Below are 21,483 nucleotides of genomic sequence, written 5' to 3' on the forward strand. Positions count from 1 at the left end.
AACAACAAAGTTATTTGCAGCTATTTACCTAAAAAGGCAGCCAAGGTGTTTTTTTATAACCATTTCAAAATATTTACAGAACAATCAGCTGTTCTGCATCAAATAAGAGTCACACAAATTATTTGTGCCACTCCAAACAATAATTTCTGTCCACTATGAGATAAAGGAGAACACCACAGCCTGATATCTGCAGGCCTGACAGCAGCAGGTGTGTCACTGCTCCTGTTTCCACCTGCAGACAGCGTTCACACTGTAATCTGCCTTTGGAGGCTTTTTGGCAGAACTGTGACATTCAGCAGCCGCCTCATTGTTCTGACACACACAGCAAAACTATCGACTACACAACTCACTAAGTACACAGTCCAAACACGCTAAACGTCACAAATCTCTCACATCTAAACTCGCTCTCTCACTCAACGCCGTCACTCCTCAAACTTCTCCGTCTTCCTAAATAACCAAATGCCATGTCCTCACTCATCCAGGTAAGGAAATCCCAAAAGTGGATTCTGCTCATCTGGATGTTTTCAGTGGGAGAAACATTTCATCATCATCAGCTGACTTCTTCAGTCTCAGCTGAGGTTTCCAGCCTTATAAACAGGACATTTGTATAATGACTGAAACCAGCACCAATGAATGAACAATGGACATTCACAGAGAGTTGGGGAATGGCTGCAATCACAGCATTGTAAGTTGGTGACAGATGTACCCTTAGGCCCCCTCCTCCATTCAGAGATGGTCTTTCCCTTTTCACGTAAATGGCCTCTTTGACTCCGCCCTCAAACCAGCGTTCCTCCCTGTCCAGGATGTGTACATCCTCATCGTTGAAAGAGTCCTCTGCCCTGTAGGTCCCCCGACACAAACAGAGTAACATAGTGTACACTGTTAAGTGCCAGGAGGATTGCCAGGATTTATACATCGGGGAAACCAAACAACCTCTGGCGAAGCGGATGGCACAACACAGAAGAGCCACCTCAACAGGCCAGGACTCTGCAGTCTATCTACACCTACAGCACTCGTGTGATTGCCCCCCCCAGGTCCCGGGTAGCTGAAGATAGCTTCAACTGTCTGTGTGTTGAAAAATAGTAACGCACCTGCACCGCATTTTCTTGTTGTAACGATAGAAATAGTAATAAGCTAGATTACTAGTTACTGGAAAAAAGTAACGGCGTTAGTAACAGTATTCCCGTCACTGATCATAAGGCCTCAGTCACAGATGTTCATACCTGCTCTCCATCGATTCCATTCAGTCCATCCTCGCCGTCGTCCCCCTGTAGGGTTGAAGCAGAATCAGCTGTTACGTCTCACTGCTGAATCTATGATAAACTGTCGCTTCTCCAGTAAATGCAGCACTGTCAGCAGACCTCAGTCACTCACCTTGTTGCCTGAGATGCCTCGGTAGCCCTGCAGATACAAACAGCAGGATTTAATGGGTAGTGCTCTCATGTTTGATTTTTTTCAGGCTGGCTTCACAGGAATCTTTCATTTATTTGCATTTGATTAAATGTCTGCTATATTTAATATTTGTGTGATATATTTATAACAAACTAATCTTTTTTTCATGATAACAAAAAAAGTTAATACTAAACAAACAGTCGTCACACTGTCTGACATGAAAAATGTCTTCAGGAACTCGTCTGCTTCAGTACGTGATCGATTAATGATCAGACTTCAGCAGTGCTCCTCTCAGAGGTATGACACATCGCGTACCTTCTGTCCTCTGCTCCCAGGACAGCCCCGGATCCCCTGAAGTCCAGGAAGTCCAGGACGACCTCGCTCGCCCTGCAACACAAAAGCAAAGTGAGCACACTCTGGTTCGAGCTCTCTGTCTGCTTTGTCCTGTAGGTCCATCTGTTTTCATGTTGTATGAATAATATCTCAAAAATATATTTACATTTAAATAAAATGTAAATGTCAACTGCTTTTAGATAGCCCCCATAAACCGGAGCAAGCAGTTGGGAATTGTGGGAAAAAACTCAATTTTAACAGGAAGAACCTTCAAAAGAACAATAACAACAAAAAACGACACTCCTACTACACAAACTACAAAAAAGAGAAAATTCAAAATAATCAATGATTAAAAGCAAGATTTTTTTTTTTAATGGGAATGAATTCAGGTTTGAAGTCTTTTTGTCTCATTTACACTTAAAGAGACTTTGTGATGGGATGAAGTGAGCAAAGAAGCGCTTACACTGACTCCCTCTTCTCCTGGGTAACCTGGATGACCCCGCTCTCCCTCCTCACCCTGTTTATAAAGCAAACAGAACCATCAGAAAGAAAACAAAGGGCTGGAAAAGCTGGGGAAACATTTCACAAGTAATTAGATTAAGTGTCAGCTGGTCAGTAACGTGATATATTAAAATAATATTTTAGAGGCGGAGTTTAGGCAATCAGGTAGCACGCCATTAAAAGTGATTGTGTCACGGACACCAGAGCAGCTCCGGCTGCCGTCCACATGAACAGGTTAAAGCTCCATCATGCAGAGAGGAGCTCTTTTAAAATGGACTGAGGCAAAGTGGAAACTGATCTCAGGTCAGATCCGTCCACATGTGGACTAAAGGGGAGAGTGAGCATCGGCCCTGTGGAGCTGGCAGCTGGCACATCTGTTCAGGCTCCCACAGTGCTACAGCGATACACAGGTATCAGAGCAACATCTGCTCCATGCAGATGTGTTTTTCAGATGCAGCCTTCATGTTTGAGCGGGACGATGCTAAACCGCAGACTGTATCTGTTGCACCGGCACGCCTGCAGTCCAGACCTCTGACCTGCTGCTCAGAGTTTTCATGCAATGATGAATTTTTGTGTGTTTCCTGGTGTAAAGTTGGGGTTTTACACTCACCTTTACCCCTGGGGGGCCTGGAAGACCACGGGGGCCTTTGTCTCCCCAACATTTGCACATCACTCCGCAGCATTCCCGAGCTGTCACAGTGCTCTGCAGTCAGACGAGGGGACGAAGGACATACATGAACAATGCAAGCTTCTTTGTGAAGATCTTTAAGAGGCAAACGTCGGTTACTGAACTTTTTGTCTTCAGAGAATCGAGACTCATTAAAATATATAATATAGAGAAACAATTATGTCAGCCTGGATCAGTGACGGGAGGATTGCTCCTTTGATTTCTTTGTTGCTTACATGACTTTTCTTTAAACTTACTCCCATGTTTTGCACTTGGGTCCTCTTATCTCACATTATGACTCCTTTACTGGTTATTCTGAGTAAAATTCACTCACATCTTTTACATTATATGAATAACATGAACTTGGCTCCTATTAACTCAGACTAAAGATTAAAACTTGCTTTTTTTGTCATTTAGAAAAGATAGAAATGCACTTTGCTCATGAGCAACATGACTGACTTACAATCTGTTGGAATATGGTGCTGCCGATGCTCGGCATGCTGATTATGAGCTGATCAGTGTACCCGAATCCACGGCCAAACTCCACCTTCTGTAGCTGAGCGTGGTCAGTGCCCCTCAGAGCCACGGCCAGCAGGGCGCTGACCCCTGCAGACAGTTAGGACAGACTGGAGCAGTGTGGCTTCACAAACACAGTGTACGTACATTTCCACTGGATTTGAATCAAGCAAACTGATTAGGTCTAAAAAATATTTAGTAACTTCTACTTGTAGATAAGATGGATCCAGTCTGATGGTGATCCAAGTGCTTTTTACCCCTCAGCTGTAAAAGGCACTGATGTGAACGCTATAACTCGAGCTTCAAATTGATACCATAGGTGCTTCTATTAAAATCTTTGATTAGTTTGAAACTCAGTGACCTCAGAGCCACAGTAAGTCTGCTGAAGATCTTGCGGATGTTATAACTTGAGAACAAGACGACGTAGGATTTGAAATTGATATTTTAGGTGTGTCTCCTCAGAGGCCGAGGGGTTGCACTAGTATTACATTCAGTTCTTTCAGCTCTCTGTCATTCTACACAAACCACTTTTTCATGGTTGTTTAGGAAAGTTCTTGTTCTTGTGCTTCCGCTTATTCTGCTCCACTTTAATCACTTCCTTCCTCGTAGCCCAGAATTAAAATTAAAGCATGCGTTTTTATGCTTTAGGACACACATGGGACACTAGCCCATACATCTAATATAATAACTGAATAATTTGTGTGCTAACATCAGATCAAAGTGCATGGGGATGTCAGTAAAGATGAGCAATGAAAAGTAAAGATGACGCAATGAGAAAACCAGAAGCAAAGTTTGGAATGAAGTGATCTTAGTAAATAATTGCATGTTTTTACCAGACTCTCGCAGCAGCTTTGATTCCCGCTGTAGACTCACGACGTTTTCATCGAGTCCATCAGAGAAGATCATCAAGACCTAAACGACAGAGTAAGCCACGTCCGACAGTTTAATTTGGATGACGTCTCATGAAGTGGTAATCTTCAGGGCTGAATAATGAAGTCAGCAGAAGTGCTAAACACTGCAGCTCCTCTAATGTCCACTAGAGGCTCCAGCAGTGAGTCAGTCCCCACATACTCCCGTGTTATAAACAAAGCTCTTTACCAATAGCAGTCTTCATGCTAGGTAACAGCAACTAAAAACTTGTAATGTAATTGAATGTAGTGTCCAGTATTTGGCTACCCAACAGCCTCGGCTGCAGTTTATGTGCTAAATTTTAACAAGATGAAAAATAGCACGTGCATGTTAGCAACACAGGATATCAACTCATTTACTTGGATAATTTCATGGTGAAAATGAGAACTGAAGGATTCTGAAAGTTCTAAACATGTCTCACCTTGACAGTAGCCTTGGACCTGGCTTTGAACCTCTCCTTGTAGAAATTCAGCAGCTCAGAGTTAAAGTAGGTCGGCTGGGACAACTTCCAGCTCAAGACTTTCTTCAACACGTCCTCACTGAAGTCTGGAAAACTTGTATCATACAAGACCCTGCCATCACTGTCTACCAAATGGAAGGCGATTTGGGTCTTGACCGGGGACTGGGGAACGCCAGTGCAGCACAAGTTATCTACTGTTGAAATATGTGAAATATGATGGACAATCTCTTCCAGGTGTTGGATGTAGTCACGGATCAGCATGTTGTTGGATCCACTCGTGTCAGTAATATCGAATCCTATTGCAACGTCGATGGTGCAATCTGAACATGGGAAGAGAAGCAGGGAAAGGATGTTTGTCTTTGACCTTTTATAGCTAAAGACATTAACATGTGGACAAGAGGGGCTCACTAAATCAAACAACAGGATTAAACTATCAAGGGTACTGATGCTGGTGCTAGTACTGCTAAGCTAAGCCACATGAGGCAACAGAGTGGATACTTGATGATTTTGGTGTATTGTGAATGCAGCACCAGTAAGATTCTTTAAATGATAAAAGGTAAAACATTAGGCATCTACAATAACAACAGCAGCTCTCGACAAACCAAGCAGAAATTAGTCAAACCGAAGACTGGGTCTGTTCACAATCTAGGACGTGCATTTCACTTACTGGAGTGGGGTCAATGCATGCAGCAAACCACCACCAGTAGATACTTCCAGTCCTGGACTGGGACAAAAAATCGGCTCGGGAGAGAGTATGACCATGCAGCGTTTAAAGCGTGGAAGTACTGACCTTACTGTGAGTTTGATTCCGTAAAAAGTGACAAAAACATTAGCGTCCGCTGTTCACTGCATGGGAAGAAAACGTCTTTTTACAGCGAAAAAAACCCCTAAACTTCTGAGCGAGCACCGAGTGCGCTACCACGGGAATATGAAATTCACAGAGAAACTCCCGGATTCTTCCACTAACATGAAGGCTGTGACACACCTGCACCAGGGTAAACCTCCGCCTGCCCCACTCCTGCTATACAGGTGAAAATAGAGCAACAGGACCGCTGAGTCTTTGATTTTATTTATTTTCTGCTGTGTTTTACTTGCATCTATTTGAAAGACTGAGTGTAAACACAAAAAAACTATTTTATTTTAAATGCTGGAATGTGCAGAAAATAGGTTTCAGTGTTAAACAAATTTCTTCCAGTCAGAGAATGTTGCATATAATTACATTTTTGCTTGATGCATAAAGTTAAAAGATTAAAACTAATAAAACAAGTTTTAAAAGGAGACTTTTCCATTTGATTACATTTTGTATGATGGAGATGCAGAAAAAGTAGAATTGGGCTGAAAGATCTATCGCTTTATTACCTATTCAGGTTGTAACTAAGTAACTAATTACTTTTGAAAATATGTAATCAGTAAAGTAATGGGATTACATTTTTGGGGAAGTAATCAGTAATTAGTTACTGATTACTTTTTTCAAGTAACCTGACCAACACTGCATTTGACATCAGATGACCACTTCGTTTGTAAGATTCAGATAATTATTTATTAAAAGCGAGACATTTTAAATGAGAATAATAAAGAAAAGTATTTCCTTGTCCCCCCCTTTCCCTGTTAATGCCCTACCTGGCCCCCTGGCAAAACTTTGCTAGACCCGCCCCTGCACAGTTACCAGCTGTCAGCTACTTAGAAAAGGATCCTGGTGTTATTTGTCTCTCAGAAACAGTTCATAACTTCCCTTCAACTCATCCATGTCACCTAAAAGGTAAACCTGTTTCTCCATCACCTGTTCAGCTCTGATGATTCAGTAAGGACATCTCCTGGTTTCATCTTCATGTTTCCCTCTCACCAGATAACCAAACCGATATCATGACCAGCAGCTTTACAGCTGTGGCTCCAGCAAACATCAGCTGATACTAGAAATTAATATTAAATAAATTCTAACAACAGCTGATCAAACGTGCTGCTGTTGTTTAGCGCGACATCCGCTGGTTTCCTCTTTCTAGCGCAAAGTGGGCGATAAACAAACAAGAGAGAAAAGCCGATCAGCTGATCATTGATCAGTTTCATGATTGAAGTAGAAACAGGAGAGAGAGGGGAGAGAATGAGAGAAGAAGAGGCAGCTGACGGCGTAAAGATGCAGAATAACTCCAGCTTTGATTCTTTTTTCATTCTAGCTGAAATATGGGACAAATCACTTCCTTTTCACCTCAGTACCATTTTCTTCTCTTTGTCTACGATAAGATTGCTTTCAGAGTCGTTGGCCAAGCAAGACGGAGGGTGGATCGACCTTCTTGGCTGTAATTGGTCCAGCCCAGAGTCGATCATGACCAATAGGCTACCACCTTTCACTCTATATACCGTTACAAAAAAACCCCAAAAAACCCAAACAAACAAACAAAAACGACCCATAAAAACGAAAAATCACCAGTCCAGCTGTGGATACTTGTCCCGAACCTTGTGGTGTGAAAGCAGTTGCTGTTATAAATGGTGCCCCACATTACATGGCCATTTAAAATACGGAAATTGGATCTTCTGACTGTCTGGGTTAGTTTCTCTTTTAAAGTATTCACTCAAAGATTTTCTGTTCGCCTGATTATGAAATTACTAGTCAGGGACATCTCTTTTCTCCAACTTACCAATTTCCGGCTCTTCACCAGGCACAGTGTCACAGATTTCATCAATGATCTTTTTCTTGATATTTGCCAAGCTGTCGAAGTTCTCAACATTAAACACCTTCTCTGGTGTGCCAGTGATCTGCAGGAGCTGTAGGTAAAAGACATCTCCAACAGCAATGGCGAATATTGTAATCCCCATTTTCCTGAGTGCTTCTGCGGCATCCTCCACGTCATCATGAGAATTACCATCTGTGATCAACACCAGGTTCTTGGGAACGTCTCTGCGGCTTCCCTTTGATTCATGAAAGTAGTCCCTAATGTGAATCAAGGCTTTTCCAAGATAAGTGTTTCCACCGTTATATGGCATGTTACGGATATGTCCAATCATCTTCGCCTTGTTGTCGTACGTGTTAAGGTAAAACTCATTTTGAGGATTATCACTGAACTGTGCAAGTCCAACATGTGCAAAATTTTCACTGACATTAAAGTTGTCCACCACACTCGCTGTGAAGTTTATCATAATTTTGTGCTGTTCTTCGGTGATGCTGCTCGAGTAATCGAGCAGGAAGACCAAGTCTGTCTGGTTGCAAACTGCCAAAGAAAAAGCAAGAAAGAGACATTTCACCTCATTAATACGCAACTGTGCTGTGGATTTAACACTGTATGGCATCGTTAGGCCTCCATCATTCAGCCAACCAAAATCCTGATGGCATCTTCGGTTAGACTTTTGTATCTATTGTGACACCGGAAGAAGAGTTGACCAAAAAAAATGGGACATTAATGAAAAACTGGGAGAACATTTTTAAAAATGTAAAGATTGTAGAACATGATAAGATAAGCAGTAATAAGTGCTTAATTTGAATGATAGCAAACAATAAGTGAACAAAGAAAATAAATCAATTCTAAAACAAATTGTGTAAGACAGGAAAATGTAAATAAAAACAGGATGCAATGATGCCCACATTTCATAAAACTATATTTTATTAATAAAAGAAACCATGAAAATGGGGCTTCAAAAGGCTGGAAAAGTACGTTGCACGCAAACAGCTGGAGGAACATTTTGCAGGTAATTATCTAATTAGCTCTAGTATAAAAAAAAGCTTCTTAGAGACAAAATGTGGAACAACTGTAGAATAATATTCCTCTGGGTACAGTTATGAATATCTCATCATGTACAGTACATGACATCATCAAAAGGTTCTGAAAATCTTGAGAAATCTCTGTGTGCAAAGGGACAAGGCTGAAAATCAATACTAGACGCCTTTAATGTTTCGCCCTCAGGCAGCAATTCATTAACAACACGGCATCATTCTGTGATGGAAATCACTGCATGTGAACACAGTTACTCTCTCAAAAGTGCATCAGCTGCTCTCCTGGTTCCTGGATATTTATTTGCTGTTGTTAAAAGAAGAGGGGATGCTACACAGTGGGAAACGGGCCCCTGGTCCATTTTGGGTGAGATATGCCATTGCTATCAAATTCAAAATGAACTTGTACCATTGGTTTCAGATGTTTCCCTAGACCTTCCATACAGATATGATCCTCGAATTGCTCACATTTATACATCTGTGTAGCTCTGTAATTACAAGTCCAACGTCCTGGCACTGTCACTTTGTGTCTTACGCTGCTCAACAACAGCTGAACAACAGTAACTTTAATTGAAATTAAAACAGAACATTTAATGTGTCTGTAAGAATGTATAGATCTGCTTTGGATGAGCACGAGACTTTACAGTGCACTCCTCATTCATATAATATAAGATACAATAGCGAGCACTTCTGTGTGCTGTGTGTGGCCACTATAAAGTATTACATATGTATACTATATAAAGTTTACATATGGACTGGCAGAGCTATTAAAAGGAGGAAATGGTAGCTGCTTAATGATTATTGCATTAGCATACGCGTTATGGAAAAGTTCTTCCAAGTATGGCAGACTGTCACATATTTATCTTTAGTGTAACTGGACTGACTACCTCACTTAAATTTAGCCAAAAACACGATTTTCAGAGATCGATACATTCTGCTGCTATGAAAAAGGTTCTTTTTGTGCCTTTGTTCTGTCCTGCTTCTCTCACCGCCACCGGTCATAGCAGATGGCCCCGCCCCTCCCTGAGCCTGGCTCTGCCGGAGGTTTCTTTCTGTTAAAAGGGAGTTTTTCCTTCCCAAAGTGCTTGCTCATAGGGGGTCATATGATTGTATGGATTTTCTCTCTTTTTTTGTATCACTGTGGGGTCTTTACCATACAATATAAAGCACCTTGAGGTAACTGATGTGATCTGGTGCTATATAAATAAAACTGAATTGACTAAAAGACAACTAAAGAGAGGATAATAATTCACTTTGGACACTCTTACCTCGCTTAGTGGAATTGCAGATGACAGAAGAAATGTTCTGGTACAGAGTTTCTAAATCCTTAAAATTATCAACAAAGAAAACTTTGGATGTGTCGCCACCAGCCATGGTCTCCAGCTCGTCCCTCTTTGCGTCCTTCACTCCGATACTGATGACTGTGACCCCATTTTTTCGCAGAGCATCAGATTCTGCTTTCAGTCTGTCACGGTCAGTAGCTTCTCCATCTGTAATCACCGTGAGAATCTGAGGCACCCTGATTTCTCTCCGACCGCCATGTTTAGCGTTAAAGTACTGCAGCGAGTATGCCAAAGCAGCACCTGTGTAGGTGCTTCCATCTGGTTGTACCAGCTGCTGCAGAGCTTCAAGAAGTTTTCCTTTGGAGTAAATATCATTTAGAGTAAAGCTGGATTTGGGTGTGTCAGAGTAGAGAATGACTCCAAAACGAGTCAGATCTTTACCAACTGTGGTCTGGTTCACAACTGAAGCCATAAAGGTTTGCATACTTTTGAACTGTTCATCACCTATGCTTGTAGAACCATCCACCAGAAAAATAATATCAGCCTTTTCTGTCTTTTTACAATCTGGATGGATGAAGAAAAAAGAGGCAGTAAGAAGGTTAGCAAAGACAGAACTTTTTGTTGTCACAATAAAAACTAAAAAAGCAAAACAAACATTTTAAAAATAATTTTTATTTTACCAAATCAATCATTAGCCATTTGTGCTGAGGTATTAATGGGTTTAATTTTTTTCTATTTGAATTTTGAGTTAATTTACTCAATGATTTAACATCTCTACAGACTCCTCCTTTCGTTACTTCAAAGTACTTTTTAGACAGTCTGACATCACAGATGGATTTAAACAGCCTCTCTTACCTTTCTCACAGAACTTCAAGGCCAGCTTGGTCTCGAGTTCCTTCAATCCATCAAAGGTATTCTCAATAAAGACCCTCTGAGATGAGCCACTGATCTCCGACAGCTCACTCCTGTTAGCTTTATCCACTCCAATGGAATAGGTCACCACTCCTTTGTCTCTCAGAGCGTGAGCTGGTTCTCTGACATTATCTTGGGATTTACCGTCTGTTATAACGACCAACCACTGCTTCACCCAAGGACGCCCTCCTCTGGCTGCATCAAAATACTGCGAGACTTCTGTGATGGCCCTGCCAGTGCGAGTGCCTTCATTCATCTGCTCCATATCATCGATGGTGTTTAGCATTCCTTCCAGGTTGTAGTGTGTGGTGAGGTCAAACTCCAGGCGTGAGGTGGTGCTGTACTGCATCAAACCAACATGCACCTTATCCTGCCCAATGATGGACTTGCTAATGACAGATTTCGTGAAATTTTTCATCTTTTGGAAGTCTTCCTCAGAGATGCTCTCAGAGCTGTCAGTTAAGAAAAATATATCGCTTGGTATGTCTTTACAAGCTGTGGATGAGGAACAAATATAGGTTAGTGTGGTTTTCCCTTTGTACAGTTCTGAGCATGTGAAAGTCCTGTGAAAGAAAGTGGAATACATATATACATCTAATCTAGTTTTTGAAATACTTTATGGTCCTGTTCTCTATACTGTCCTCTTATTATTTCAGTGATGTGTGACATAAAGCCAAGCCCAACTTAGTTTAACTCACTTTCCGAGCAGATCTCTCTGATGATGTCATTTTTGATGGTTTTCAGGGCATCAAAATTTTTGACAAAAAACTTTCTCTTTGGATCCCCAGCAATCTCATTCAGCTCATTATCATTTGAGGCATTCACCCCGATGGCGTAGATGATGACCCCCTGCACCCTCAGTTCTTCTGCAGGAATTTGAACTTTATCTTGGGATTTTCCATCGGTGATGACGATCAGGTACTCTGACACTTTGTAGCCACGGCTCGTCTTTGCGTTCTGAAAATGTCCTTTCATGGATGACAGTGCTTTTCCTGTGTTTGTTCCACCTCCTTCATGACGGATTTCCTCCACAGCCTTTTCCATTGTCTTAGCATCTGAGTGCTGTGTTAGGTCAAACTGTAGAGAGGGGGAATCTGAATATTTCACAAGACCCATGCGAACATGGTCTGGTCCAATACGGAAGGTATGAAGAAACTCAATGATAAACTTCTGCATGTCATAGAAATCTGCATTTTGAATGCTCCCTGAGTCATCCATCAGGAAGAAAATATCAGCCAGGTCCTTTTTTTCACATGCTGAAGAGAAACAAACAACGGGAGTTAGATCTTCCCACACAGTCACAGAGAGCGAGGTTGAACTGAACATTCAAAGAGTCCGAAATGTTTGAGAAACCATGTTTACACCAAGCATGTTTGACAGGCTGCTTATGAACAACTATAACTTAATAATAGATGAGGAGTTTTTTACTCTTTTTGTGGGAACAAAAAGCCTTTAGACTTTATCAGGTAAGATCCAATCTCCTACCTTGACATTCCTCTAACATTAACACAGAGCATTGTATCAATAATGCTATTACAAAAGTTGCTCAGGGAAAACTAACGGCAACTTATCAGGAAAGCTTAGTTCAAACCTTCTTTGGTCTCTGCGTCACTTTCCCTGTCCTGGACCCCGATCTGGATGATGGTGTTGCACAGGGTTGCCTGCAGATTTTCTTTCAGAGGTTTCAGCTTGACGAAACTGTCCACAGTAAAAACAAACTTGGGGTAAGATGCCATCTCCAAGAGTTCGGCTTTATTGGCCTCTTTGATTCCGACAGCGAAAACTGTGACACCAGCTCGACGGAGAGCGATTGCAGGTTCCTTCACATTATCCTGGGATTCACCGTCTGTGATTACCACTGCTACCTTTGGGACATCCTTCCTGCTGCCCTTTTCTTCAGTGAAGATGTTTTTCAGGGTGAAGTGTAGGGCAGCCCCAGTTTTTGTACCACCTTGACGGTAAGGCAGGAAGCTGATGAACTGCAGAATGTCTGCCTTGTCTCTGAATGAGTTGAGGGAGATGTGTGCAGTCGGCACGTTGTTGTATGTAATAATGCTTACTCTGATTTTAGATGGACCAGTTTCCAGGCCGCTGATGACCGAGCGCAGGAAATTACGTGTCAGCCTGAAGTTTTCCTCTCCAATGCTTCCAGACTCATCAACAATGAACACAATGTCTGCCTTGTTAGCTGTTTTGCAATCTGTGAAAGGAGCACACTCAGTTTAGTCGACCCATCTGAAACTTTGTTTGGAAACAGAAATCATCAAGATTTAGCCACACATTGTACATAAGAGATGAATAGAAGATAGATTTCAGGACTATTGCATTTTAAAGTTGTAGACATTAAAATCCTATTGGAGCTATTAGAACATATGTAGGTATTACAGGTACTGCACTGCAGTGGTTTGTAATGGTAGATGGTAAATGGCCTGTATTTGTATAGCGCTTTACTTAGTCCCTGGGGACCCCAAAGCGCTTTACACTACATTCAGTCATCCACCCGTTCACTCACATATTCACACACTGGTGATGGCAAGCTACATTGTAGGTAGCCACAGCCGCCCTGGGGCGCACTGACAGAGGCGAGGCTGCTGGACACTGGCGCCACCGGGCCCTCTGACCACCACCAGTAGGCAACGGGTGAAGTGTCTTGCCCAAGAACACAACGACCGAGACTGTCGGACCCAGAGCTCGAACCAGCAACCTTACGATTACAAGGCGAACTGCCAACTCTTGAGCCATGATTGTATCATATCTATCTAACCTCCACAAACTCCACAAACTCCAGTTTGTACATGTAAATGGAGAGTCCTCTTCACACACTGAGGTTAATTATGGTGTTCCACAGGGTTCAGTGCTAGGACCAATTCTGTTTACATTATACATGCTTCCCTTAGGCAGCATCATTAGAAGACATAGCATAAATTTTCACTGCTATGCAGATGACACCCAGCTCTATCTATCCATGACGCCAGGTAACACACACCAATTAGTTAAACTGCAGGAATGTCTTAAAGACATAAAGACCTGGATGGCCGATAACTTTCTGCTTCTTAATTCAGATCAAACTGAGGTTATTGTACTCGGCCCTGAAAATCTTAGAAATATGGTATCTAAGCAGATTCTTACTCTGGATGGCATTACCTTGGCCTCCAGTAACACTGTGAGGAACCTTGGAGTCATTTTTGACCAGGACATGTCCTTCAATGCACATATTAAACAAATATGTAAGACTGCTTTCTTCCATTTGTGCAACATCTCTAAAATTAGAAATATCCTGTCTCAGAGTGACGCTGAAAAACTAGTTCATGCATTTATTACTTCCAGGCTGGACTACTGTAATTCATTATTATCAGGATGTCCTAAAACTCCCTGAAAAGCCTTCAGCTGATCCAAAATGCTGCAGCAAGAGTCCTGACAGGGACTAGAAAGAGAGCAGATTTCTCCTGTTTTGGCTTCCTTCATTGGCTTCCTGTTAAATCCAGAATTGAATTCAAAATCCTGCTCCTCACATACAAGGTCTTAAATAATCAGGCCCCATCTTATCTTAATGACCTTGTAGTACCATATCACCCTATTAGAGCACTTCGCTCTCGCTCTGCAGGCCTACTTGTTGTTCCTAGAGTATTTAAAAGTAGAATGGGAGGCAGAGCCTTCAGTTTTCAGGCCCCTCTTCTGTGGAACCAGCTTCCAGTTTGGATTCAGGAGACAGACACTATCTCTACTTTCAAGATTAGGCTTCAAACTTTCCTTTTTGCTAAAGCATATAGTTAGGGCTGGACCAGGTGACCCTGAATCCTCCCTTAGTTATGCTGCAATAGACGTAGGCTGCCGGGGATTCCCATGATGCCTTGAGTTTTTCCTTTCCAGTCACCTTTCTCACTCACTATGTGTTAACAGACCTCTCTGCATCGAATCATATCTGTTATTAATCTCTGTCTCTCTTCCACAGCATGTCTTTATCCTGTTTTTCTTCTCTCACCCAACGGTCGCAGCAGATGGCCCCGCCCTCCCTGAGCCTGGTTCTGCCGGAGGTTTCTTCCTGTTAAAAGGGAGTTTTTCCTTCCCACTGTCGCCAAAGTGCTTGCTCATAGGGGGCCATATGATTGTTGGGTTTTTCTCTGTATGTATTATTGTCTACCTTATAATATAAAGCACCTTGAGGCAACTGTTGTTGTGATTTAGCACTATATAAATAGAATTGAATTGAATTAAAGGCTCAGGTTTAGAATTCCAGCTGGTGCCATATTGGTTTTCTGCCACAAAAGGCAAAAAAAGCTATAGATTTCTTCTTTTAAAAACAAAACAAAAACAAAATCAGGCTGTAAAATATGGTGACTTCACTGCTGAAGTGTGTGTGAGGATTTAAACTTTTTTGTAACCAACATCTGCACGGTCTTAGAGTCAAAAGATCATCTCCAGGATTTTAATGCATTTTAATCTAGTTTTGTTAATAACTTTAAAAATTTTTGTTGAAAACTCTAAAAGTGTAAAAGAGCACAGATGTAGAGACCAGTGTTGCCAACTTAGCGACTTTGTCACTATGCTTAGCGGATTCTCTTCTAAAAAGCGACTAGTGACAAATCTGGAGACTTTTGCTGGTGTTATAGGAGACTTATGATGACGTTTTGACCTGAAAGCACGTATCGCTCTTACTCTCAACAAGCAGCGGGTGCTGCCGTGGACACCTCACCTGTGCCAAAGCACTCATAGGTGGTGGATAGTCCTCACACAGCAGTCGCCCCCAGCTGCTGTCAGAGCAAGAGATGTTGATCCCTACGTGTCCAAACTGCAGATAAATTGTGCATGAGCGAAGCCGCTGCTCCCACCCTGACGCTAACGCAGTCAGTTCTTCTTTTACTGTTACTTTTTGTGGATCACAAGGTGTAAAACTACTTAAAAACACACAAACACACACAATAAGTAACTCCACCAGAGTGCCTATTTCGGGTCACTTTTGCCGGTCCAAGCCCGGATAACGGAGGAGGGTTGGAATTGTGACATTAAAAAAAACAATAATTGCTTAAAGAAATTTAATTTGTAGTTGTAAATATATTCTAAATGCATTTAGGGTGTTTATTTACTGAATTTATGTCTCTTCCAAAATGTTATTTAACTCTCCTACAGCGTCGGTTACAATTACTACTTATTCAGCGACTTCTAGCGACTTTTAGGACAGCCAATAGCGATTTTCCTTACTGAGGAGTTGGCAACACTGGTACAAGTGGTAGAAATCAGAACATGTGTCAATATATATATATATATATGTGGGTCTGGGGTTTGGTAATGGACGATGGTGGGTTTCATGATAAAAGAAGGTTGATTAAAATTACACAAGAACTGCACTGTAGACCCGACGAACAGGTCTGATGGAGCGAAGGATCCAAGTGTTTGGTTCAAAACATCGTAGGAAGGATCCCAGGAGAGAGGCCCAGCAGTGAGAGTCTACAGCCATCTGTGACACACAGTGGAGGCTCTGTCATGGTTTGGCGCTGCGTTCCAGACAGTGATGTTGGAGATCTTTGTTAAAACTGTTTGTGAGTTTAATGTGAAGGTGATAATGCTGCAGGCACATTTCAGGCATGGTTGAGTTTCACTCACCAAACCAACCATAAGACCTAAACATACTACTAAAATCTTAGCCTCCACGAATAAAAGAACAAAAATTGTGGAATTCCTTCCTTCATTGAGGTTTTTTATGGTCTGCTGTGACATGAGAGAGAAAAAGCTATGCTGACATGTTCCAGATCCAGGTTTTTGTACACCTGGATCACAGTTGATAGTAATGGGTCTTAAAGTACAGTGAAGAGCTATTTAGTTTTAAAAGGGCAAAAATACCTTGGAAAAATAACCTCAGGTGATTTTGTGGAGACTTTCTGCATCATTAGTTGGGATGATCTGACTGCTTCCTCTGAAAAACTCTGGCTTACTTATAATAAACCATCGTTGCACTCATAGCTGCTTCAGAAACACTGCTCTGTAGTTACTGATGATGATGATGATGATGAACCGATGGCAGCTTTCTCACCTTCAGTGACAGTCTCCACTCTCTGGGTTGTGAGCAGGTCAATCAGCAGAGTTACTCTTGAAGAATCAAAGATATAGCCAGGGCTGGCAAAGCGGTCCAGAGCATCCTGTGTCGCACCTGCGTCCATCCCCACAATAATTACCCCCTCGTCTTTGACCTCCTTAGCAGACCAAAACACAGGATCATCCGAATCTTTTCCAGCCACTACAATCAAATACTGTGGGGTTCCCTGGTCTGCACGGCCTCCTGCCTCAGCAGTGAAGAAGTTCTCTTTAGCGTAGGACAGAGCTTGTCCAAGATTTCGTGGTTGGCCTGTTTGTGAACGCAGTCGGAAACGTCGGGCAGCGGCCACGATCTGCTGCTTGGTTTCATAAGTGCTGAGACGAAAGTCAACTCTGACGTCCTGACCGTACTGGGCCAAACCGACACGGTAACCAGACGCTCCAAGTTCCAGTCGATTCAACAGTCTGAAAAGCTCATTTCTAAACAGGGTGAACTGGTTTGAAGCTATTCCACTGTCCACCAGGAAGAAAATATCTGCAAACCTGTCGACCAAAGCTGAAGAAGAAAGAAGCAAAAGTGTTTTATTACAAGTTCATGCAGAGTTTTAAGTATACAACAAGCCTAGCGCTCATGTGATCTACTACCTCACAGTGCTCAGAGGCACAGCTGAGGATGGACCAAGCAAAATGTGTATTTTCAGGTTTCTGTTGATTCTTGTGTCCATGTCAAAAATGCATTTAGGTGTTTCTTAGATATAATTAATTGTAAAATAAAGAGATCACTGCAAACTGTATAAACCAATCAGCTTTCTTTACCTAGCCGCTGATCCTCCAGACTGAGACAGACGGTTTCCAGCAGGCTGTTGGTCTGATCCTGGAGCTTCTGGTAGCTGTCAGTGGTGAGGATGAAGCGCTCCGAGGGCCAGTTAGCGATAGTTTTAAGCTGTGTCTGGTTGATCTGTCCGACCCCGATGGCGAACACGATGACACCGTGCTGCCTCAGTCTCCTGGCAGGTTCCAATACGTCATCAGTGGATTCGCCATCTGTGATGACCACAGCAATCTGAGGCACACGTCGCTCAGCTCGGCTGCCGGCCTCTTTGGTGAAGTACTCCTTCTGGAGGAAGTCTATGGCTTTGCCGGTTTCTGTGCCGCCTCCTCGGTGGGTAAGGTTTTCCACTGCAGCCAGCAGGGAATTCTTGTCCCTATGATCCGTCAGCTGGAACTCCGGATAAGGATCATCGCTGTACTACACCAAACCGATCTGAACTTTGTCGGGTCGATTTCAAAGCTCTGGATGGTGTTGCGGAGAAATGTGCGGATGTCCTGAAAGCTTTTATCATCGATGCTGGACGAGCCATCAACTAGGAAGACGATGTCACCGACGGTGACGTTTTCACACTCTGGATAGCAGAAAAAGAAAATCAGTGTTCATACACAAGTATTACAGGAAGATGACACAAAGTCCCCAAATAACATTATCAGCTAAGGTCCAATAACTGTGATGAACTAATGAAACACTATGGAGTTTTTAACAGGTATTACTGTATAAAATGTTCTGTCTCCTGTTCTCTACTATTAATCCCACTGACCCGCTACGGCAGCGGTCCCCAACCTTTTTTGCCTCACAGACCGGTTTATGCCCGACAATATTTTCACGGACCGGCCTTTAAGGTGTCGCGGATAAATACAACAAAATAAAACTAGTACCGAAAAAAGAAGATTTATTCATAACACACGTGAAAAGACCCAGGAAAACCGAGTTAACGATAAAAACGATAACAAAATAACGCTGAAAACTGATAAAAACCCTGAAAACCACACATTTCACACCTGAGCCTCAACTCTCGCGGCCCGGTACCAAACGACTCACGGACCGGTACCGGTCCGAGGCCCGGGGGTTGGGGACCGCTGCTCTACGGTACACACTATGAGATCACTGAGGAATCAAATATTCATGATTTGTTTTGGGTTTTTTGCTGCTTACAGTTGAATGCTATACCACTGTGGAAAACTGAAAAATATCACATTTTAATGGAGTAAACAGAAATATATCAGTAGAAAAATGAATTAAATTGGTTTCTCAATTCCTTTAAAAAGGATAAAATAGACTATTTAGTCTGGAAGCAACACCGTGCCATTGAGAATTAACAGTTTGTCTTTGAAAGCAATCACATGAATGTACAAAAGCACATGACCACCTGGAATATCCTGCACCTAAACTCAGGTTTCAAAAACACAGCCTGGCATGTTGCATTCAAGTACCTACCTCTGACTGTCTGAGCAGCGACGCCACAGAAAAGTGCCGCTGTGATGAGGCTGAAGAGGAGACCTGTCCTCCCCGTCATGTTGGGACCGCTCATTTGATTCTCTCCTCCTACACCAGCCACAAGACGGAAAGTGTACCAACAACAATGTACACATTATAAATCACGTGAACATGCTTTCACGCATAATGACATGGCTTTAATTTTTAATCAGTTAATTTCACAAAGTCTGCCCACGGGCGGATCTATGGGGTGGCATGTGCCTCCCTAAAATAATCCTATGCCACCCTAGTTTTGCATATGACAATGTTTTTTATTCAAATAAGCTAGCATTAACACTTTGAGCCTAGCTACAATTAACAGTTAATATGAACTCTAAAACTGAATATTAGTCTAGCCCCCGTCATGTGTCGATGAAATGATGAATTAATGTTTCTTTCTTACATACTCGCGTTCCTCTCAGCGCCGACTAAACTAACAAAAGTCATTTCTCTCACTGATTATCCTGAATAATAAAATACTGTGAAAGGCTTCAGTGTTAAACACCCAGACTGGATTCAGACTGTAAAATATATAACTGGACTAACCGGCTTTATCTACAAAGGATGAATTACTTTTTATAGCTGACAAATATTCATTTTATTGTTTTGTGACTTCGTAGCCAATATTGATAAAATCCCACAATATGGAGTTTAATTTCAAAATTTAGTTTTGTATTTTATTGTAAGTCTCTAACTAATTATCTGTCACTGGTCACTTTTTTTGATAAGTGTTTAGGACAAATAAGAAAGGTTCCCTCGAGTCAGACAATAATCTGAAATCCAAAGATTTGTTTTATTATAACACAGACAAAACACAAACCAACATTTTTTCATTCTGTCAGTTGGAAATGATTTCAGGGACTTTGATTTTTAATCATTCTAAAACACTCAAATCAGAATTGTTAATACATTAAATATTGAGGATTTTCACTAGTAAATAAAAATAAAAAGACCATAAGTCAAACCTTATTCATTCTGCAAATGCAAGCTCGCGCTCATGTACTGGAACAAAATGTTAACAAAAAAAAGTTCAAACAATATTTTGACTTTATTCTTAAAATTAATATTAATAATAGATTCTGGAGAAAAGCAGCGAGATTAGAGATCTAAAATTATTTTCAACCTTTTTCATTAAATATAAACTTTGATTACACGCTAAAGCAAATAAAGAGCAAAAGTATAAGAAAGTAATAACATTATTTAAATATTCTTTTTTAAATATTGCCCTGGTACGCCTTCGTAGGCAGAATGAATTTTCTACACATGAGCTGAGTAAGCTGCACATAAGAACACGCAGGCTGCATTTCTGTAGCATATCAACAAACAGCATCACACTCAGTCACCACAAAAACCCGCTGAGGTAAAACACAGCACGTCTTAACTCTCTACACCAGGGGTCCAACTCCAGTCCTCGAGGGCCGCAGTCCTGACACTTCCACATGTCCCTGCTGCAACACGCCTGAATACAATTTGTAGGTCATTAGTAATACTCTGTAGAACCTGACTGCATGCTGAGGTGGCAACCCATAACCCTACTCAGGTTAATTTATGTAAATGTAAGTGTTTGGAAAAATGTACTTCTAACAGTACTTTTATTGCACCATGTTTATTCATTCATGAGCTGCTGTAACATGAATCAAATGGCTGAATCACCACCTCAGCATGCAGTCAGGTTCTAAAGAGTCTTGCTAATGACCTACTGATTGTATTCAGGTGTGTTGCAGCAGGGACACATGGAAAAGTTGCAGGACAGCGACCCTCGAGGACTGGACTTTGACACCCCTGCTCTACACTGAAGTGGACAGATCTAAAAACATGCTCAATACTGATCTGAATGTCGATAGCGTAGCTTTGGCCACAGGTGCCACTATGAATCTACAACTATAAAAAGCTGGTGCTCCAGTGATCTGAGTCAGCAGCGTCAGTCCATCAAGGAACATTCATCAAGCAGCACATTTTAAATGAATCCCAATCTGAAGAGGCGGCTGCATAGGCGTGCCAAGGTAAGAAACACGCTTGTCTCAGCAGACAAGCAGCCGCTTTCACACCATCTGATTCCGAAGAAGAATCAAAATCACAGCAATGATCACAACAAAACTGACCTGTGATCAGACATCATCAGGTGATATTTTCAGGAGCAGACAGACGGTAAACTGTTCACGCAAGAAGTCTTTTTAAAGCTGAAATCATTTCCTCTCTGACACTCCAGGAAATTCCAAACTTCCCAACCCGACACAGAAAAATCTGCACATTTTCTCTGACTGCACAAGATTAAAGAGAGAAAGACGTGAACCCACTTACAGCTCTGCTGCAGCAGCATCAGCACCTCTGCAACCAAACACAGCAGACTCAGAGCTGCAGCTGAGGGCTGCTTTTAGAGGAGGAGAGGGGCGATGGTGGGGGTGGAGGAGGAAGGGTCGCACCTCCTCTGGCTCCTCCCGTCATATTGCTCATTAGAGGTGGATTTACATG

General features: G+C 42.0%; 1 protein-coding gene and 1 long non-coding RNA gene across 2 annotated transcripts in view; both read right to left on the bottom strand.

The window, feature by feature from the left end:
• Positions 1 to 17,941, bottom strand: part of LOC116328041 (collagen alpha-6(VI) chain-like) — a 49,744-nt gene extending 31,803 nt beyond the window's left edge. Inside the window, exons 1-15 of the mRNA XM_039618981.1 lie at positions 17,520 to 17,941; positions 16,702 to 17,259; positions 12,265 to 12,873; positions 11,372 to 11,929; positions 10,617 to 11,168; positions 9,747 to 10,325; positions 7,412 to 7,981; positions 4,740 to 5,098; positions 4,243 to 4,321; positions 3,357 to 3,499; positions 2,837 to 2,929; positions 2,189 to 2,242; positions 1,708 to 1,779; positions 1,375 to 1,401; positions 1,224 to 1,268 (exon numbers count right to left, since the gene is read on the bottom strand). Of these exons, the coding sequence (XP_039474915.1) occupies positions 1,224 to 1,268; positions 1,375 to 1,401; positions 1,708 to 1,779; positions 2,189 to 2,242; positions 2,837 to 2,929; positions 3,357 to 3,499; positions 4,243 to 4,321; positions 4,740 to 5,098; positions 7,412 to 7,981; positions 9,747 to 10,325; positions 10,617 to 11,168; positions 11,372 to 11,929; positions 12,265 to 12,873; positions 16,702 to 16,828 (3,867 nt within the window). The 5' untranslated portion in view covers positions 16,829 to 17,259; positions 17,520 to 17,941. The remainder of the gene's footprint in view (positions 1 to 1,223; positions 1,269 to 1,374; positions 1,402 to 1,707; positions 1,780 to 2,188; positions 2,243 to 2,836; positions 2,930 to 3,356; positions 3,500 to 4,242; positions 4,322 to 4,739; positions 5,099 to 7,411; positions 7,982 to 9,746; positions 10,326 to 10,616; positions 11,169 to 11,371; positions 11,930 to 12,264; positions 12,874 to 16,701; positions 17,260 to 17,519) is intronic.
• Positions 17,942 to 17,980: 39 nt separating this feature from the next.
• LOC120442495 lies at positions 17,981 to 21,351 on the bottom strand. The gene is made up of 3 exons (XR_005614725.1): positions 21,313 to 21,351; positions 18,973 to 19,080; positions 17,981 to 18,106 (listed from the first exon to the last, which is right to left on the bottom strand). It is a non-coding gene; the product is annotated as an uncharacterized LOC120442495 (long non-coding RNA).
• Between the last annotated feature and the right edge of the window lie 132 nt (positions 21,352 to 21,483).

The sequence above is a fragment of the Oreochromis aureus genome, linkage group 11 (assembly GCF_013358895.1).
Source record: "Oreochromis aureus strain Israel breed Guangdong linkage group 11, ZZ_aureus, whole genome shotgun sequence".
Lineage (NCBI taxonomy): Eukaryota > Metazoa > Chordata > Actinopteri > Cichliformes > Cichlidae > Oreochromis > Oreochromis aureus.